The 15,990-nt window shown below is 46.1% G+C and overlaps 1 protein-coding gene across 2 annotated transcripts in view; it reads left to right on the plus strand.

The window, feature by feature from the left end:
• Positions 1-15,990, plus strand: part of LOC141099772 (uncharacterized) — a 125,388-nt gene that overhangs the window by 90,640 nt on the left and 18,758 nt on the right. For both annotated transcript variants that reach the window (XM_073587822.1, XM_073587823.1), the window contains 2 exons: positions 8,452-8,493; positions 8,612-8,719. In XM_073587822.1, coding sequence (XP_073443923.1) covers positions 8,452-8,493; positions 8,612-8,719 — 150 coding nt within the window. The remainder of the gene's footprint in view (positions 1-8,451; positions 8,494-8,611; positions 8,720-15,990) is intronic.

Raw genomic sequence — 15,990 nt, forward strand, 5'->3', positions numbered from 1 at the left:
TGTCACTATTTTTTTTTTTGTCTCTCCATCTGAACTGCACCATTAGAGTAGTTTTGCATGTTGGGCAAAGTACATATATTTTTGGTATTGCTATATTACTTATCAGAGTAAGATGATTACCGTATATATTCGAGTATAAGCCGACCCGAGTATAAGCCGAGGCAGCTAAGTTTACCACAAAAAACTGGGAAAACTTATTGACTTGAGTATAAGCCTAGGGTGGGAAATGCAGCAGCTACTGGTAAATTTCAAAAATAAAAATAGATACCCATATAATGCTGCATAAAGTTGATGATGGGCTCCATAGAAAAAATTTCCCCATATAATGCTCCATAAAGTTGATGATGTCCCCCATAAGATGTTCTATACAAAAATATTCCCCATATAATGCTGCATAAAGTTGATGATGGGTCCCCATAAGATGCTCCATGCAAAAATATGCCCCATATAATGCTACATAAAGTTGATGATGGACCCCATAAGATGCCCATATAATGCTCAAATGCAGTTTATGCTGATCCTATACCCTATATTGCTGCTGCTGCTGCTAGATTAAAAAAACATGACATACTCCCCTCTCGTCGCTGACCGCTGCTCTTCAGTGTCACCGTCTCGTGATCCTCAGCGTCGCCGTCTCTCTGCAGTGATTGTTCATGCAGAGGGCGCACAGTAATCACGTCATCGCGCCCTCTGACCTGAACATCACAGCCAGAGGACGCGGAAGACGCCGCAGTTCCTGAGCAAGCTGCGGCACAGACACCTGGCCCCCATAGCGCATCGGTGTTCCCGCCTGCTCAGAACTCCGACACTTGTCCCAGTGCCAACGCCGACCGCCGTATATCTGTCAGCATTCACCTCAACACACAGAGGCTGCAGGGGAGCATGCAGATGATCCGGAGGACACTGGAGACCTCCATACTGCATTGGAGAACAAGTAAGTGGGACCTTGACGCGTGTATAAGCCGAGGGGGTGGTCTTTTTTAGCAAAAAGAGAGGATTAACCTTTTATGTTTAGTTTAATTCAAATGGCTTTTTCCAACAGCAAATTACTTTTCTTGGCTTTAGGTAGCCTTCATTCAGACTAGTTTTTCAGTTGGTGATAGTCTTTTCGCATTAAATAGCGTTGTCTTCTACGCTATTTTACACAATGAAAAATAAAAAAGGAAACTTGGTAGTTCCCCTTAACGTCAATGGTGTCCAGTTTAAGATTTTGAAACTGAAGTCATAAGAAACCTAAGCCCTGACTCCAGTGTGAACACAGTCCAAATCTGCTTGTATCTTAAAGGGAATCTGTCACCCATTTTTAGTGATATCATGTAAAGATATCATTCAATTCTGTGTCACATAAGGATTCTATTAGGACTTTTGATTCCCCCTGACCCCCCGCACCTTTGATGCATAAATACCTTTTCTCGTTCGCCTTATTGGGGGACACAGAGACCATGGGTGTACGCTGCTGCCACTAGGAGGCTGACACTATGCACAAAAAAAGGGTTAGCTCCTCCTCCGCAGTGTACACCCCACCGACCGGCAGGAAATTCCTCAGTTTAGCTTAGTGTCAGTAGGAGGTGGACACGGGTCTTTCATTAGACCCATATCTACCTCGATGTGCGTCGTTCCTTTTCAGGTTTCCGGAGGGATACAGTGTGAATGGTCACTACTGTACTCCCACAAGAGACTATGAGTACGGCGTGTACTGCCACCCCGTATCCTCATAGCTCTCAGTGGCGGGACCACAGCTTAGCACGGGTGCGTGCCAGCGATCAGGAGAGTCCTCGCCCCCCGCCTCCCACCCACTCGCCTACCAGAGCCTGTCGGTCGGATGAGGCGCGGATACCACAAAGACGCAGACAGCGTGGGATATATCAGGTACCTTTATTGCAAACGGAGGTGAGTATGCAGTCCAAGATGCGGCCCCCTGGCGGTTTCAGGATTCTTGGGAGCGGTCGCCGAGGGAGTACTGTGGAGTCTCTGCGCCGCCCGCGCCTCCCGGCGGCCGCCGCATTCGTACGGGCCCCGGCTGTTGCGCGGGCCTTGTTCTATGCTTCTCCACCTCCTTCTTTCTTCGGCGTTCGGCAGGGGATCCAGGTGATGGGTAGGGAGGTGGCCGCGGCGACGCTGCGAGACCTCCGCGCCGCCCCGCGCTGACAGGCGGCCGTCGCCATTAATTTAGTCCCCGGCTTCATTTCGGGCCTTCTCTGACGTCGCGGCCACGCCCCCCCGCTCTCTCTCTCATAGGCGGGCTTCTCTCCCGCCCGTTCTAGGACCACCCACCGCCTCTCAGAACCTGCTGTGGGCAGCGGGCGGTACCCTCTTTGCCTCAGCAGCTAGCTCCGCCCATCTTCTTCGTTTGAAGGCGCGCGTTTATCCTGGTTCCCTCAGGCTGCCGCCATTTTATCACCATGTCAGCCGGACACAGAGGGATTCCACGTTCTCCTCTGCTGGGGCCCTGCATCTTCAGACGAGCCGTGTATCAGTACCTTTGGGGACACCGCATCGTGAGTAGCTCTGCAACTTGCAGACTGACACCCTTCTCTGCCTTCTGTCCCCCAACCTTCCAGCATTTCCGCAGGTTTCTTCTTTTCTCCTTCATTATCCTATCTCTAAGGCTGAGCGTGGCCGTCCGCCTGCCCCCACCCCTCTGCCTGGACTGCAGCAATCCCATTCAGCATGACTCCGTCCAGGAGCCACCTATTGCGCCACGTGAAAGCGAACCCCCCATTCCTGGTTGGGCCTCGTCTCTTTCACAATCAGTGGCAGGCCTCACCAGGGTGTCTCAGTCCATAGTAGCCGTCCTTGATAAGTTGCCCCTGGACACTTCTGCAGGGTCCAGCAGGTCACATGAAGCTCCATCTGAGCCAGCCAGCAGAAGCCGCAAAGGCCCAGACAGGATCACCGGCCAGGATCCCCTCCTGGCCTCACATCCCCACATAGTCCTTCCCAGCAGTCGCCCTCCCGTGCCTCCTGACCCGAGTCAGGTGAAGCGTTCTCGGATGTGTCATCCGAATGGATCTTAGAGCTGGACGCGGACATGAAGGTTACGGTACAGAACCTCATTGCTGCGATTAACCACACCTTCGAAATCTCAGACTCCCCTGCGAAATCCTCAGAACAGGAGGTTTCGTTCAGACGGGCAGAAACACCTTCCAGGGTCTTCGCCTCCCACTCTGAGTTTGGCAAGATCCTTACCAGGGAAAGAGAAAATCCGACCAGGCGCCTTCAAAGAGGGAAGCGCCTCGGCGTGCTGTACCCGTTTGCCAAGGAGCTCACCAACAACTGGTCTGCTTCCCCCTCGGTAGACGCACCCGTGTCCAGACTGTCTAACAGCACGGTCCTCCCGATTTCAGGTGTGGCGTCACTAAAGGATTCGAATGATAGGATTATAGAATCCTTAGCAAAGCATACGAAGCGGCTGCAGCGGTGCTAAGCCCAGCCTTCGCTTCCTCTTGGGTAGCGAAGGCCATAGCCACTTGGGCAGAGGATCTCTGCAAGGGCATCCTAGGTAAGGCCCAACCAGAGCAATTGTCCGAACTGGCCAACCAGATCTCCCATGCAGGGGATTATCTGCTCTCTGCCTCCTTGGATGTCGCGTCTTGCGCAGTTCAGGCGTCAAGCAGCGTTGTGGCAATCCGACGTACAATTTGGCTCAAGGCTTGGCAGGCGGATTTGAATTCAGATAAGTCTCTTACCAATCTGCCTTTTCAGGGGGCGCGTCTCTTCGGATCCCAGATGGATCGGATTATTAAGGACGCCACTGGAGGCACGAGTTCCCTCCTCCCTCAGTCCAAGCCTCGCAGACTTCCGCTAAAACGTCAGTTTCGGCCCTTTCGGACATTCCACCGTTTCAATACGGCAGACAACTTCTCTAACCAACAGAAAACGCAGGTACGCCAGGATAGAAAAAAGGCGTCTTTCAGACCCACTCACTCCTCCCAGGGCAGAACCTCCGGATCCAGATCTGGACAGTCCACATCAGCATGACTATCAACGAACCCCCGAGAGTCCTTCCCAATTGGGAGGTCGTCGTCTTTTCTTCAGAGACTGCTGGCTTGCCTCAGTAGAGGACGCTTGGGTCAGGGAGGTGGTATCATCAGGATACAAGATAGAGTTCATTTCTCGTCCCCGGGATCGTTTCTTCGAGTCCCAACCTCCAAAAGATCCTGCCTTAGTTCCGGGGTTCTTTGCGTCCATCGCCTCTCTCCTCACTTCTGGAGTGATCGTGCCCGTCCCCGAGTCAGAACGGTTCACAGGGTTTTACTCAAACCTGTTTGTGGTACCGAAAAAAGGCGGTACAGTTCCATCCATCTTGGACCTCAAGTTACTCAACAAGACAGTCCGACTGCGTCATTTCCTAATGGAGTCTCTGGTCGTTAATCGCTTCCATAGAGACGCAGGAGTTCATGTGTTAAATAGACATTCAAGATGCCTATCTACATGTTCCCATATTCTCCGGCCATCAGAAATTCCTGCGATTCGCCAGGAACATTACCAATTCGTTGCACTGCCGTTCGATCTCGCCACCGCACCCAGAGTATTTACGAAGATCATGGCAGCGTTGATGGCCTTGTTGAGAATCAAAGGTCTCGTTCTTTTTCCGTACCTCGACGACATTCTGATCGAAGCTCTATCCTTTCATCAAGCTCGCCAAAGTCTTACCATCGTCCCCGACGCCCTGTCCAATTTCGGGTGGCTCATCAACAAAAGGAAGTCCTGCCTTTTTCCGACCAACGTCTTGTGTTTCTGGGTCTATTGTTCGGCAATCGTCTATCGAAGGTTTTCTCCCACAAGAAAATATTTGCTCCCTGCAGCGGGATGTGCGAGCGCTGCATATCTTACGACTTCCATCTCTCCGGACAACCATGAAAGACCTGGGAAAGATGGTGGCAGCGACAGAGGCGGTTCCCTTTGCCCAATTTCACTCCAGACCCCTCCAACACGCCATACTGTCTCGGAACAGGTCTGTTCTTTCCCTGGACCGCCCATTTCGTCTTTCATACCGGGTCAAGCAGTCCCTCAATTGGTGGCTGATGTCTCCTCTCATCTCCCTAGGACGGCCATTCCTTCCCATTCACTGGCAGATTGTGACAACGGATGCCAGCCTCCTCGGCCGGGGGCAGTGTTCCGCAGTCACACTGTTCAGGGTCGATGGTCGATTCAGGAGTCAGCTCTGCCGATCAACGTCCTCGAGATACGAGCCATTTATCTGTCTCTTGTTCACTGGGAGAGGCTTCTCAAGGGCCTGCCTATCCGGATTCAGACAGACAATACCACAGCGGTGGCATATGTCAACCGCCAGGGGGGACACGGAGTGTCTCAGCCCTGGCAGAAGTGTCCAAGATTCTTCATTGGGCAGAGCTTTCAGTCCCGGCAATATCCGCGGTGCACATTGGTGGCGTAGACAACTGGGCCGCCGATTTTCTCAGCCGCGAGGGTCTAGTGGCGGGAGAGTGGTCCCTACGTCCGGAGGTATTTCTTCAGCTTTGCCGTCGTTGGGGAACCCCGGACGTAGACCTGCTAGATTCTCGCCTCAACAGGAAAGTTTGTATCCAGGGCTCGAGATCCTCTCGCAGTGGGCGCCAGCGCTCTGGCCATTCCTTGGTCGCAGTTCAAGCTCCCCTACCTATTCCCTCCTCTGCCTCTTCTTCCCAGGCTGTTGAAGAAAATCAAGGCGGAAGGAATTCCAGTCAATCATCGCCCCGAATTGGCCCAGAAGGGCTTGGTTCACGGACATCGTCAACCTTCTCGCGGACGCCCCCTGGAAGCTTCCAGACAGGGCAGATCTGCTGTCTCAAGGTCCGATTTGCCACTCCAATTCTCGGCCACTCAATTTAACGGCGTGGCTGTTGAAACCGAGGTTTTGAATCGATCAGGCGTTTCGGATCGAGTTATTCATACTATGATCCGGGCCAGAAAGCCATCGTCTTCCAAAGTTTATTACCGTACCTGGAAGGCCTATTTCACTTGGTGCGAGTCCACCGACATTCTGCCCATACATTTTTCGCTCCCTTCTGTCCTTGCGTTTCTTCAGGCAGGGCGTGATGCAGGCCTTGCCCTCAGCTCTTTAAAAGGTCAAGTTTCGGCGCTGTCCATTTTATTTCAGAAGACGTTGGCCTCCCGTCCTCAGGTCAAAACCTTCCTTCAAGGAGTGGCTCATACGGCTCCTCCGTACAGAGCGCCCGTAGATCCTTGGGGTCTTAATCTGGTTCTTGAGGCTCTGCAAGGTCCTCCCTTTGAACCTCTCAGGGAACTTTCCCCTATCCCTCCTTTCATGGAAAGTAGCCTTCCTAGTGGCCATCGCCTTCGCCTCCATCCGGCGCGTGTCGGAATTGGCGGCCCTCTCTTGCCGCTCTCCTTTCTTGGTACTCCTCTAGGACAAGGTAGTTCTGCCGCCTCCGCCCGCTTTCCTTCTTAAAGTGCTGTCCACTTTCCACCTGAATGAGGATACTGTTCTCCCGTCCTTTTGTCCGGGTCCAGCTCGTCCTCGGGACCGCTCCTTGAACGAGCTGGACTTGGTCAGGGCGATGGTCTACCTAGCTAGGACGACTTCTTTGCGGAAGACAGACTCTCTTCATCCTTCCAAATGGGGTGCAAAGAGGTCAGCCGGCCTCCAAAGCTACTATTGCTCGCTGGATCAGATCGGCAATTTTGGAGGCCTACCGGGTCATACATCGATTGACCCCTCCGGGAATTAGAGCTCACTCTACCCGGGCAGTGGTACCTCCTGGACGGTGCGCCACTGAGCTTCCGCGCTGCAGCTTGTAAAGCTGCAACCTGGTCATCGGTTCACACATTTGTGAAATTCTACAAGGTCCACACCTACGCTTCGGTGGATGCCAGCCTAGGTGGAAGGATTTTGCAGGCAGCGGTGGTGAGTCCGCTGGCCTGATGGAAGTTTGCTTTCCCGCCCCAGGGACTGCTTTGGGACGTCCCATGGTCTCTGTGTCCCCCAATAAGGCGAACGAGAAAACAGGATTTTTGGGTTGCTTACCGTAAAATCTGTTTCTCGGAGCCTTCATTGGGGGACACAGCACCCTCCCATGTTCTGCAACTCCTGTTCTTATGTTTGTTGGTTATTTACAGTTGAGTTGTCCTGTTTTTCAATCTATTCTGTTACTTCTCCTACTGCTTTCTCACTAACTGAGGAATTTCCTGCCGGTCGGTGGGGTGTACACTGCGGAGGAGGAGCTAACCCTTTTTTTGTGCATAGTGTCAGCCTCCTAGTGGCAGCAGCGTACACCCATGGTCTCTGTGTCCCCCAATGAAGGCTCCGAGAAACAGATTTTACGGTAAGCAACCCAAAAATCCTGTTTTTTTATCTAGGTTGGGGATGTATGGAAATCGCCACGGTCTGGTCCGATGGGCGGAGCTTATTCGCCTTCTCCCCCCCCCCCCCCTCGGCTTGCTGAACGTAATCTTCATCTATGAATATCACAGATGCCGTAGTTTTTCCGCGCTTGCGCATTGAAAAGGCCTCTGGCGCTTGCGCAGCATACTTTGCCTAACTGTGGGCAAAGCATACAATTGGTACTGCGCATGCGCCGGTCTTTTTCAGTGCGGTCTATGCCCTGGAAGTGTGTCCTGCATGTGAACACTTCCGGGGCATAGACCGCGCTGAAAAATACTGGCGCATGCGCAGTACCGATTATATGCAGTTGGGCAAAGCATACTGCGCAAGTTTCGGAGGCCTTTTCAATGCGCAAGTGCAGAAAAACTACGGCATCTGTGATATTCACAGATCAAGATTACGTTCAGCAAGCCGAGGGGGGAGAAGGCGAATAAGCCCCGCCCATCGGACCGTAACGCGGCGATTTCCATACATCCCCAACCAAGATAAAAAAGGTATTTATGCATCAAAGGTGTGGGGTCGGGGGGAATCAAAAGTCCTAATAGAATCCTTATGGGACGCACAATTGAGTGATATCTTTACATGATATCACTAAAAATGGGTGACCGATTCCCTTTAAAGCACGACTCCCAACGTTTTGTTTTTTTTATTTTGCCGTGAAAATGGTGCTTAAAATCCAAGTGCCCTGTGTGATATTCACCTTCCTACATTTTCATCTGTTTTAATCGCCGCTCTGGTCCGGCTCCTGCAGTTTGTGACTTGCCAACTGCTTCAGTGTTTGGTGGGCGAACCGGAGGTCACTAATCAATGTAAACCTATGAGTGCCTTCTTCTGGCTCTGTTAGACTTGCATTGAGAGCTTGTGACTTCCAGCCAATTAGATACTGCACTCACAAGATGGTGCCGTGGGACTGGAGCGGTGCTGAAAAACAGTGAAGATGACGGAGGGTGAATATATGACTGGGAGCAGGGGACTTACATTTAAAGAACCACTCCAGCTGTGAAAAAAACACTGCAATGGTGCTTTAATTTGAAACTACGTAAAATCATTTTCTGTAATAACTTAAATAATAAACTAATAATTATGGATGTTTTTTTTTTTTACAGTCTCAAGTTTTAGATAAAAGACAAATGGCCTTAAATTATTCGGTAAGTTAATAGTAGATTTTAATTAGAATGTCTTAATAAATATATTTTATACATTTTCTGTATTCTCATTTACCCATATAAAATTGTAATATAAGACAATACAATTGACATTTTCTAGGAAAACTTCAAGATCTCATCCCGGGAAGAAGCAAAAATAGTACTGAACTTGACACAGCATCTGAGCGACCAACTGGAGCAGTATTTTTTTAAATACAAAGGACTTAAAGTAAGTATTCCAAAATTGTATTGTGTCCTATAGCTGTGACCTAGGTAAAGGAAGTACATATTGAGACAGCTCTTGTTAGCCATAACGTTTTGTGGTTTTATAGATGTTTTTATTTATAGTACCTCTGCCACTTGGTGTAAGTTCACTAACCCCTTCACCCCCAGCTTGTTTTCACCATCCTGAGCAGGCCAAGTTTTACAACTCTGACCAGTGTCCCTTTTATATGGTAATAAGTCTGGAACGCTTTAACATTTCCAAGTGATTCTGAGATTGTTTATTCATGACATGTTGTACTTTATATTAGTGGTAAATTTTGGTCGATATATCAAAAATTTGACAAATTAATTTTGAAAATTTAGCAATTTTTAAACTTTAGATTTTTATGCCCTTAAACCAGAGAGTTATACCACACAAAAAGGTAATAAATAACATTTACCACATGTCTACTTTACAAGAGCTTCATTTTTTAACAGAAAATTTTAACCCTTCTAACAAACAAAAATTACCAGGAATTTCTAATTTTTCCAACAAAATTCACAAAGCCATTTTTTTCAGGGAGCACAATCCTTTTGAAGGGACTTTGAGGGCATCATGTGACAGAAAGTACCCAAATGTGACATCATTCTAAAAACTACTCAACTCAGAATGCTCAAAACTACTAACCCTTTAGGGGCTTCACCAGAATTACAGCAATGTGGAAGGAAAAAATCAAAATGTTACACTTTTCCCACCAAAATATTGATTTAGCCCCAAATTTTCCATTTTCAAAAACAGGAGAAAATGGACTATATTTTTTTTGTGCAGTTTCTCCTGAGTATGCTGATAGACCACATATGTAGTGGAAAAACTACTGCTTGGGTGCACGGCAGGGCTCGGAAGGGAAGGAGCACCCTTTAACTTTTGTACCCTTAACCTTTCCTAAACAGTGGAAACACCCCACAAGTGACCTCATTTTGGAAATTACACCTCTGGGAATCTGTAGTGACAATTTTTCACTCCTTGGGTGTTTTCCAGAAACAAGCAGGTAGTGGATGTTGCTGACTGAAAATTGCAATTCTTCATTTTACTGCCCAGTATGTTGTAGTCCATTATGTTATAGTGTCCATACATTGTGCCCGTTCATTGTAGTGCCCACACATTGTGCCCAGCTAATGCTTTTGGAGACATGGACCCCATACATTAAGTGCCCACTAAGTGTGTCTCATCGCTACAGAAATTCCAAACTTGTGGATGAAAATGTGGTTTAGGCACACTGTGTAGCTCAGAAGGGAGGAGGCATTTGGATTTGGAAGCGCAAATTTTGCTGACATTTTTTTTTTTAGGGGGAAGCCATTTTGCTTTTCCAAAGCCTTTGTACTACCAGTAACGTGAAAGACCCTTATATTTTCATTGACAGATGACGGACCTGAGTGGGGACTTGATTTTTTGTGAATTGATTTAAAGCTTTTATTGAGAACATTTTACATAACGTTTGGGATCACATTTATCCTGCACTTTACGCTGAGCACTTACATCGGGGGTTTCCATCTAAATTTCCGAGTGACGTGAATCAGTCGGTGACACTAGCATTCTAGTCTGCTTTCCCTCTGAAGAGGCAGTTTGCATATTTAATTTCCCAGATGAGCATGCGTGGTGTATAAGTTTCTCCACTCTGACATGCCAGGCCTGGATTGTTACTCTTTCCATCTAACTCTCCAAATGATGTGATTGAGATGAAACTCCCGAGGGAGGCACTCACTATAATGAGGCAGCACAGTAACTCTGGACTGCGTCTGGCCTCTGTTTCACGGTGTCCTTCTTTTCAAAAGTGGAAAAAACTGTGGCAGACCGCGCTATTATGCACACCTAAAAAGTCGGATGCTGCTGGATCATATGACAGACAGACAATCCACAGTGTCTCCATCTGCCTCATCATATGGAATCTTCCGCCAGGAGTTCAATTTGAATCACGTATTTCAGAGATTTACACGGAAACCCCGGTGTAAGCCCTCAGCATAGAGTGCAAGATAAATGTGAGCCAAGCGTTACTGCGATCTTTTGGAGGCAGAATGAGCAAATCAAGAGCAGGTCAAGAATTGTTTGCGTTTTTATGCCTTTCCTTATGCAGTATAAGTGATTAGACGACTTTATTTTTCGGGTCTCTGCTATTACAGCGATACTCGATTTATTTATTTTTTTGTTTGCTGTCGCGCACTGAAAAATGCTTTTTATTGCAAAAATTTATTTTGAGAACTATAATTTTTTTTATATTTCTGCCGACAGTCATATGACGTCTTGTTTTTTGCGGGACGAGTTGAGGTTTTTATTAGTATCATATACTATACCACACTTATGTCATTTTTACATGTTTTGGCGCTTTTACATAATAAAAACTATTTTATAGATAAAATAATTGTTTTTGCATCACTATATTCTGAGACCTATATATTTTTTATTTCTTCGCTGATGGAGCTGTTTGGCAGCTTGTTTTTTGTGGGACAAGATGGTGTTTCAACTTTACAATTTTATTTCCATTTGAATTTTTTTACTGTGTTTTATTTCACTTTTTGTTTGACGGTATGATTAAAAAGCATAGTTTTTACCACGTTTTTTTTATTTAATTTTTTCACCAGAGGGTTAACTAGTGTGACACTTTTTATAGTTCTGGTCGTTCCGGACACAGAGATACCAAATATATGTACTATTTTTTTAATTATTTTTATATGATAAATGTGTCGTTATTGGTATAATATTTTTTTTATTTTAACTTTTAGTTAGTCCCTCTATAGGACTTTTAACTTTTTTTCCTCTGTTCACTGGTACAGTGCCTTGCGAAAGTATTCGGCTCCCTGGAACTTTTCAACCTTTTCCCACATATCATGCTTCAAACATAAAGATACCAAATGTAAATTTTTGGTGAAGAATCAACAACAAGTGGGACACAATTGTGAAGTTGAACGAAATTTATTGGTTATTTCAAATTTTTGTGGAAATTCAAAAACTGAAAAGTGTGGCGTGCAATATTATTCGACCCCTTTAATTTCAGTGCAGCAAACTCACTCCAGAAGTTCATTGTGGATCTCTGAATGATCCAATGTTGTCCTAAATGACTAATGATGTTAAATATAATCCACCTGTGGGTAATCAAGTCTCCGTATAAATGCACCTGCTGTGTGATAGTCTCAGGGTTCTGTTTAAAGCACAGAGAGCATCATGAAGACTAAGGAACACAACAGGCAGCTCCGTGATACTGTTGTGGAGAAGTTTAAAGCTCGATTTGGATACAAAATGATTTCCAAAACTTTAAACATCCCAAGGAGCACTGTGCAAGCGATCATATTGAAATGGAAGCAGTATCATACCACTGCAAATCTACCAAGACCCGGCCGTCCCTCTAAACTTTCATCTCAAACAAGGAGAAGACTGATCAGAGATGCAGCCAAGAGGCCCATGATCACTCTGAATGAACTGCAGAGATCTACAGCTGAGGTGGGACAGTCTGTCCATAGGACAACAATCAGTCGTACACTGCACAAATCTGGCCTTGATGGAAGAGTGGCAAGAAGAAAGCCATTTCTCCAAGATATCCATAAAAAGTGGTGTTTAACGTTTACAACAAGCCTCCTGGGAGACAAACATGTGGAAGAAGGTGCTCTGGTCAGATGAAACAAAAATTGAACTTTTTGGCAACAATGCCAAACGATATGTTTGGCGTAAAGGCAACACAGCTCATCACCCTGAACACACCATCCCCACTGTCAAACATGGTGGTGGCAGCATCATGGTTTGGGGCTGCTTTTCTTTAGCAGGGACAGGGAGGATGGTTAAAATTGATGGGAAGATGGATGGCGCCAAATACAGGACCATTCTTGAAGAAAACCTGTTGGAGTCTGCAAAAGACCTGAGACTGGACGGAGATTTGTTTTCCAACAAGACAATGATCCCAAAACATAAAGCAAAATTTACAATGGAATGGTTCACAAATAAACGTATCCAGGTGTTAGACTGGCCAAGTCAAAGTCCAGACCTGAATCCAATCGAGAATCTGTGGAAAGAGCTGAAAACTGCTGTTCACAAACGATCGCCATCAAACCTCACTGAGCTCGAGCTGTTTGCAAAGGAAGAATGGGCAAGATTTTCAGTCTCTCGATGTACAAAACTGAGAGACATACCCCAAGCAACTTGCAGCTGTAATCGCAGCAAAAGGTGGCGCAAAAAAGTATTAAGTTAAAGGGGCCGAATAATATTGCACTCCCAACTTTTCAGTTTTTGATTTTCCACAAAAATGTAAAATAACCAATAAATTTCGTTCAACTTCATAATTGTGTCCCACTTGTTGTTGATTCTTCACCAAAAATTTACATTTGATGTCTTTATGTTTGAAGTTTGATATGTGGGAAAAGGTTGAAAAGTTACTTTTGCAAGGCACTGTATGATGCATTGCAATGCACCAACGCCTGCAATGCATTATACAGTGGGGAAAAAAAGTATTTAGTCAGTCAGCAATAGTGCAAGTTCCACCACTTAAAAAGATGAGAGGCGTCTGTAATTTACATCATAGGTAGACCTCAACTATGGGAGACAAACTGAGAAAAAAAAATCCAGAAAATCACATTGTCTGTTTTTTTTTCATTTTATTTACATATTATGGTGGAAAATAAGTATTTGGTCAGAAACAAGCAATCAAGATTTCTGGCTCTCACAGACCTGTAACTTCTTCTTTAAGAGTCTCCTCTTTCCTCCACTCATTACCTGTAGTAATGGCACCTGTTTAAACTTGTTGTCAGTATAAAAAGACACCTGTGCACACCCTCAAACAGTCTGACTCCAAACTCCACTATGGTGAAGACCAAAGAGCTGTCAAAGGACACCAGAAACAAAATTGTAGCCCTGCACCAGGCTGGGAAGACTGAATCTGCAATAGCCAACCAGCTTGGAGTGAAGAAATCAACTGTGGGAGCAATAATTAGAAAATGGAAGACATACAAGACCACTGATAATCTCCCTCGATCTGGTGCTCCACGCAAAATCCCACCCCGTGGGGTCAGAATGATCACAAGAACGGTGAGCAAAAATCCCAGAACCACGCGGGGGGACCTAGTGAATGAACTGCAGAGAGCTGGGACCAATGTAACAAGGCCTACCATAAGTAACACACTACGCCACCATGAACTCAGATCCTGCAGTGCCAGACGTGTCCCACTGCTTAAGCCTGTACATGTCCGGGCCCGTCTGAAGTTTGCTAGAGAGCATTTGGATGATCCAGAGGAGTTTTGGGAGAATGTCCTATGGTCTGATGAAACCAAACTGGAACTGTTTGGTAGAAACACAACTTGTCGTGTTTGGAGGAAAAAGAATACTGAGTTGCATCCATCAAACACCATACCTACTGTAAAGCATGGTGGTGGAAACATCATGCTTTGGGGCTGTTTCTCTGCAAAGGGGCCAGGACGACTGATCCGGGTACATGAAAGAATGAATGGGGCCATGTATCGTGAGATTTTGAGTGCAAACCTCCTTCCATCAGCAAGGGCATTGAAGATGAAACGTGGCTGGGTCTTTCAACATGACAATAATCCAAAGCACACCGCCAGGGCAACGAAGGAGTGGCTTCGTAAGAAGCATTTCAAGGTCCTGGAGTGGCCTAGCCAGTCTCCAGATCTCAACCCTATAGAAAACCTTTGGAGGGAGTTGAAAGTCCGTGTTGCCAAGCGAAAAGCCAAAAACATCACTGCTCTAGAGGAGATCTGCATGGAGGAATGGGCCAACATACCAACAACAGTGTGTGGCAACCTTGTGAAGACTTACAGAAAACGTTTGACCTCTGTCATTGCCAACAAAGGATATATCACAAAGTATTGAGATGACATTTTGTTTCTGACCAAATACTTATTTTCCACCATAATATGCAAATAAAATGAAAAAAAAACAGACAATGTGATTTTCTGGATTTTTTTTTCTCAGTTTGTCTCCCAGAGTTGAGGTCTACCTATGATGTAAATTACAGACGCCTCTCATCTTTTTAAGTGGTGGAACTTGCACTATTGCTGACTGGCTAAATACTTTTTTTCCCCACTGTACCTGTAAGCGCTGCACTGACAGAAGCCTCTTAGACCATGCTTTGACCATGGTCTAACAGGCTTGCCGTAGCTGACTGATCCGGAGGTCGGCATGATGACCTTGAGAGTGTGACGTCGATCGGACGCCAGTCTGATGAGAGAGGGAGCTTCCTCCCTCTCCTAGCCTTTTAAATGCTGGGATTGATATTGATTTTGGCATTTAAGGGTTAAAGTGCCCAGGTTGGTGCAGGCAACGCTCTTCTCAGTGACAGCCGGGTCTCGCCTTTAATTTAAGATGAGCTCAGCACCCGGTGGCAATCGCACTTGCACAGTTCCTGTATGATCATCATGATGTACCCATATGTCACAGGTCGGGAAGTCCTATTCGACCATGACGTATGGGTATGTCAACAGTCGTGAAGGGCTTAAAGGTGGTGTTGAGCCCTTATATAAAATTTCCGGGGTATAGTAACAGCTTGAATCCTAGCAGCATGTAATGTACGAAACTGGCCTAACAGTGACTACAACTGTGTTTCATAGTTTGTACTTGGACCACGAATAATGGCGTTGTCATGGACCTCATGTATGCCTATAAGGCTATTGAGTTTGGATCAGGAGACCTATGGCTATTCTGTGCATTTCATAGTGTACAACTATTAGTGCCTCTCTGTGTATTTTCGTGGTAATGCACCAGCCTTGTGAATTCTAATTTTGCACTCACTTCACCATTTTTGTTTAGAAATATAGTTTGTAAGCTACTGAGATGTAGGGAATAGTTGAGTGAGTTTTTTAATTCTAATGAAGACCATAGGCCTTGGTAATAGCTCTAGATAGAGAAAAAAAACATTTCCATTTGAATTTATTTTCACAGTTGGTTATTTTTTTTTTTGACCCATCTAAAAAAAAAAAATAACCAACTAAAAAAACTAATAGAAATAGTTGCAGAAGCAAGACCTTGTTAGCACAGTTTCACCACTATCTATATGCTCGTGTAGCACTTCAAAGACAAGTCCTGCAATACCTTTATGTAACTAATCCGTTCCTCTTTTACTGACAAATCAGAGTTTAAATTGAAATGCAAATGAGGTTGAGAAGCTGCTGTAGATCTGAAGCCTCTGTCACTCCAGCTTTATTGCTCGCCCCCTCCTGCTTGACTGATGTCCTCTGTGTTGTCTGACTTCAGGCAAATGAGCCATCAATTACGCAGGAGGTGGCAGCGCTGGTTGAGCAAAA

This window comes from Dendrobates tinctorius, unplaced genomic scaffold (assembly GCF_039654945.1).
Source record: "Dendrobates tinctorius isolate UK_male_01 unplaced genomic scaffold, ASM3965494v1 ptg000102l, whole genome shotgun sequence".
Taxonomy (NCBI): domain Eukaryota; kingdom Metazoa; phylum Chordata; class Amphibia; order Anura; family Dendrobatidae; genus Dendrobates; species Dendrobates tinctorius.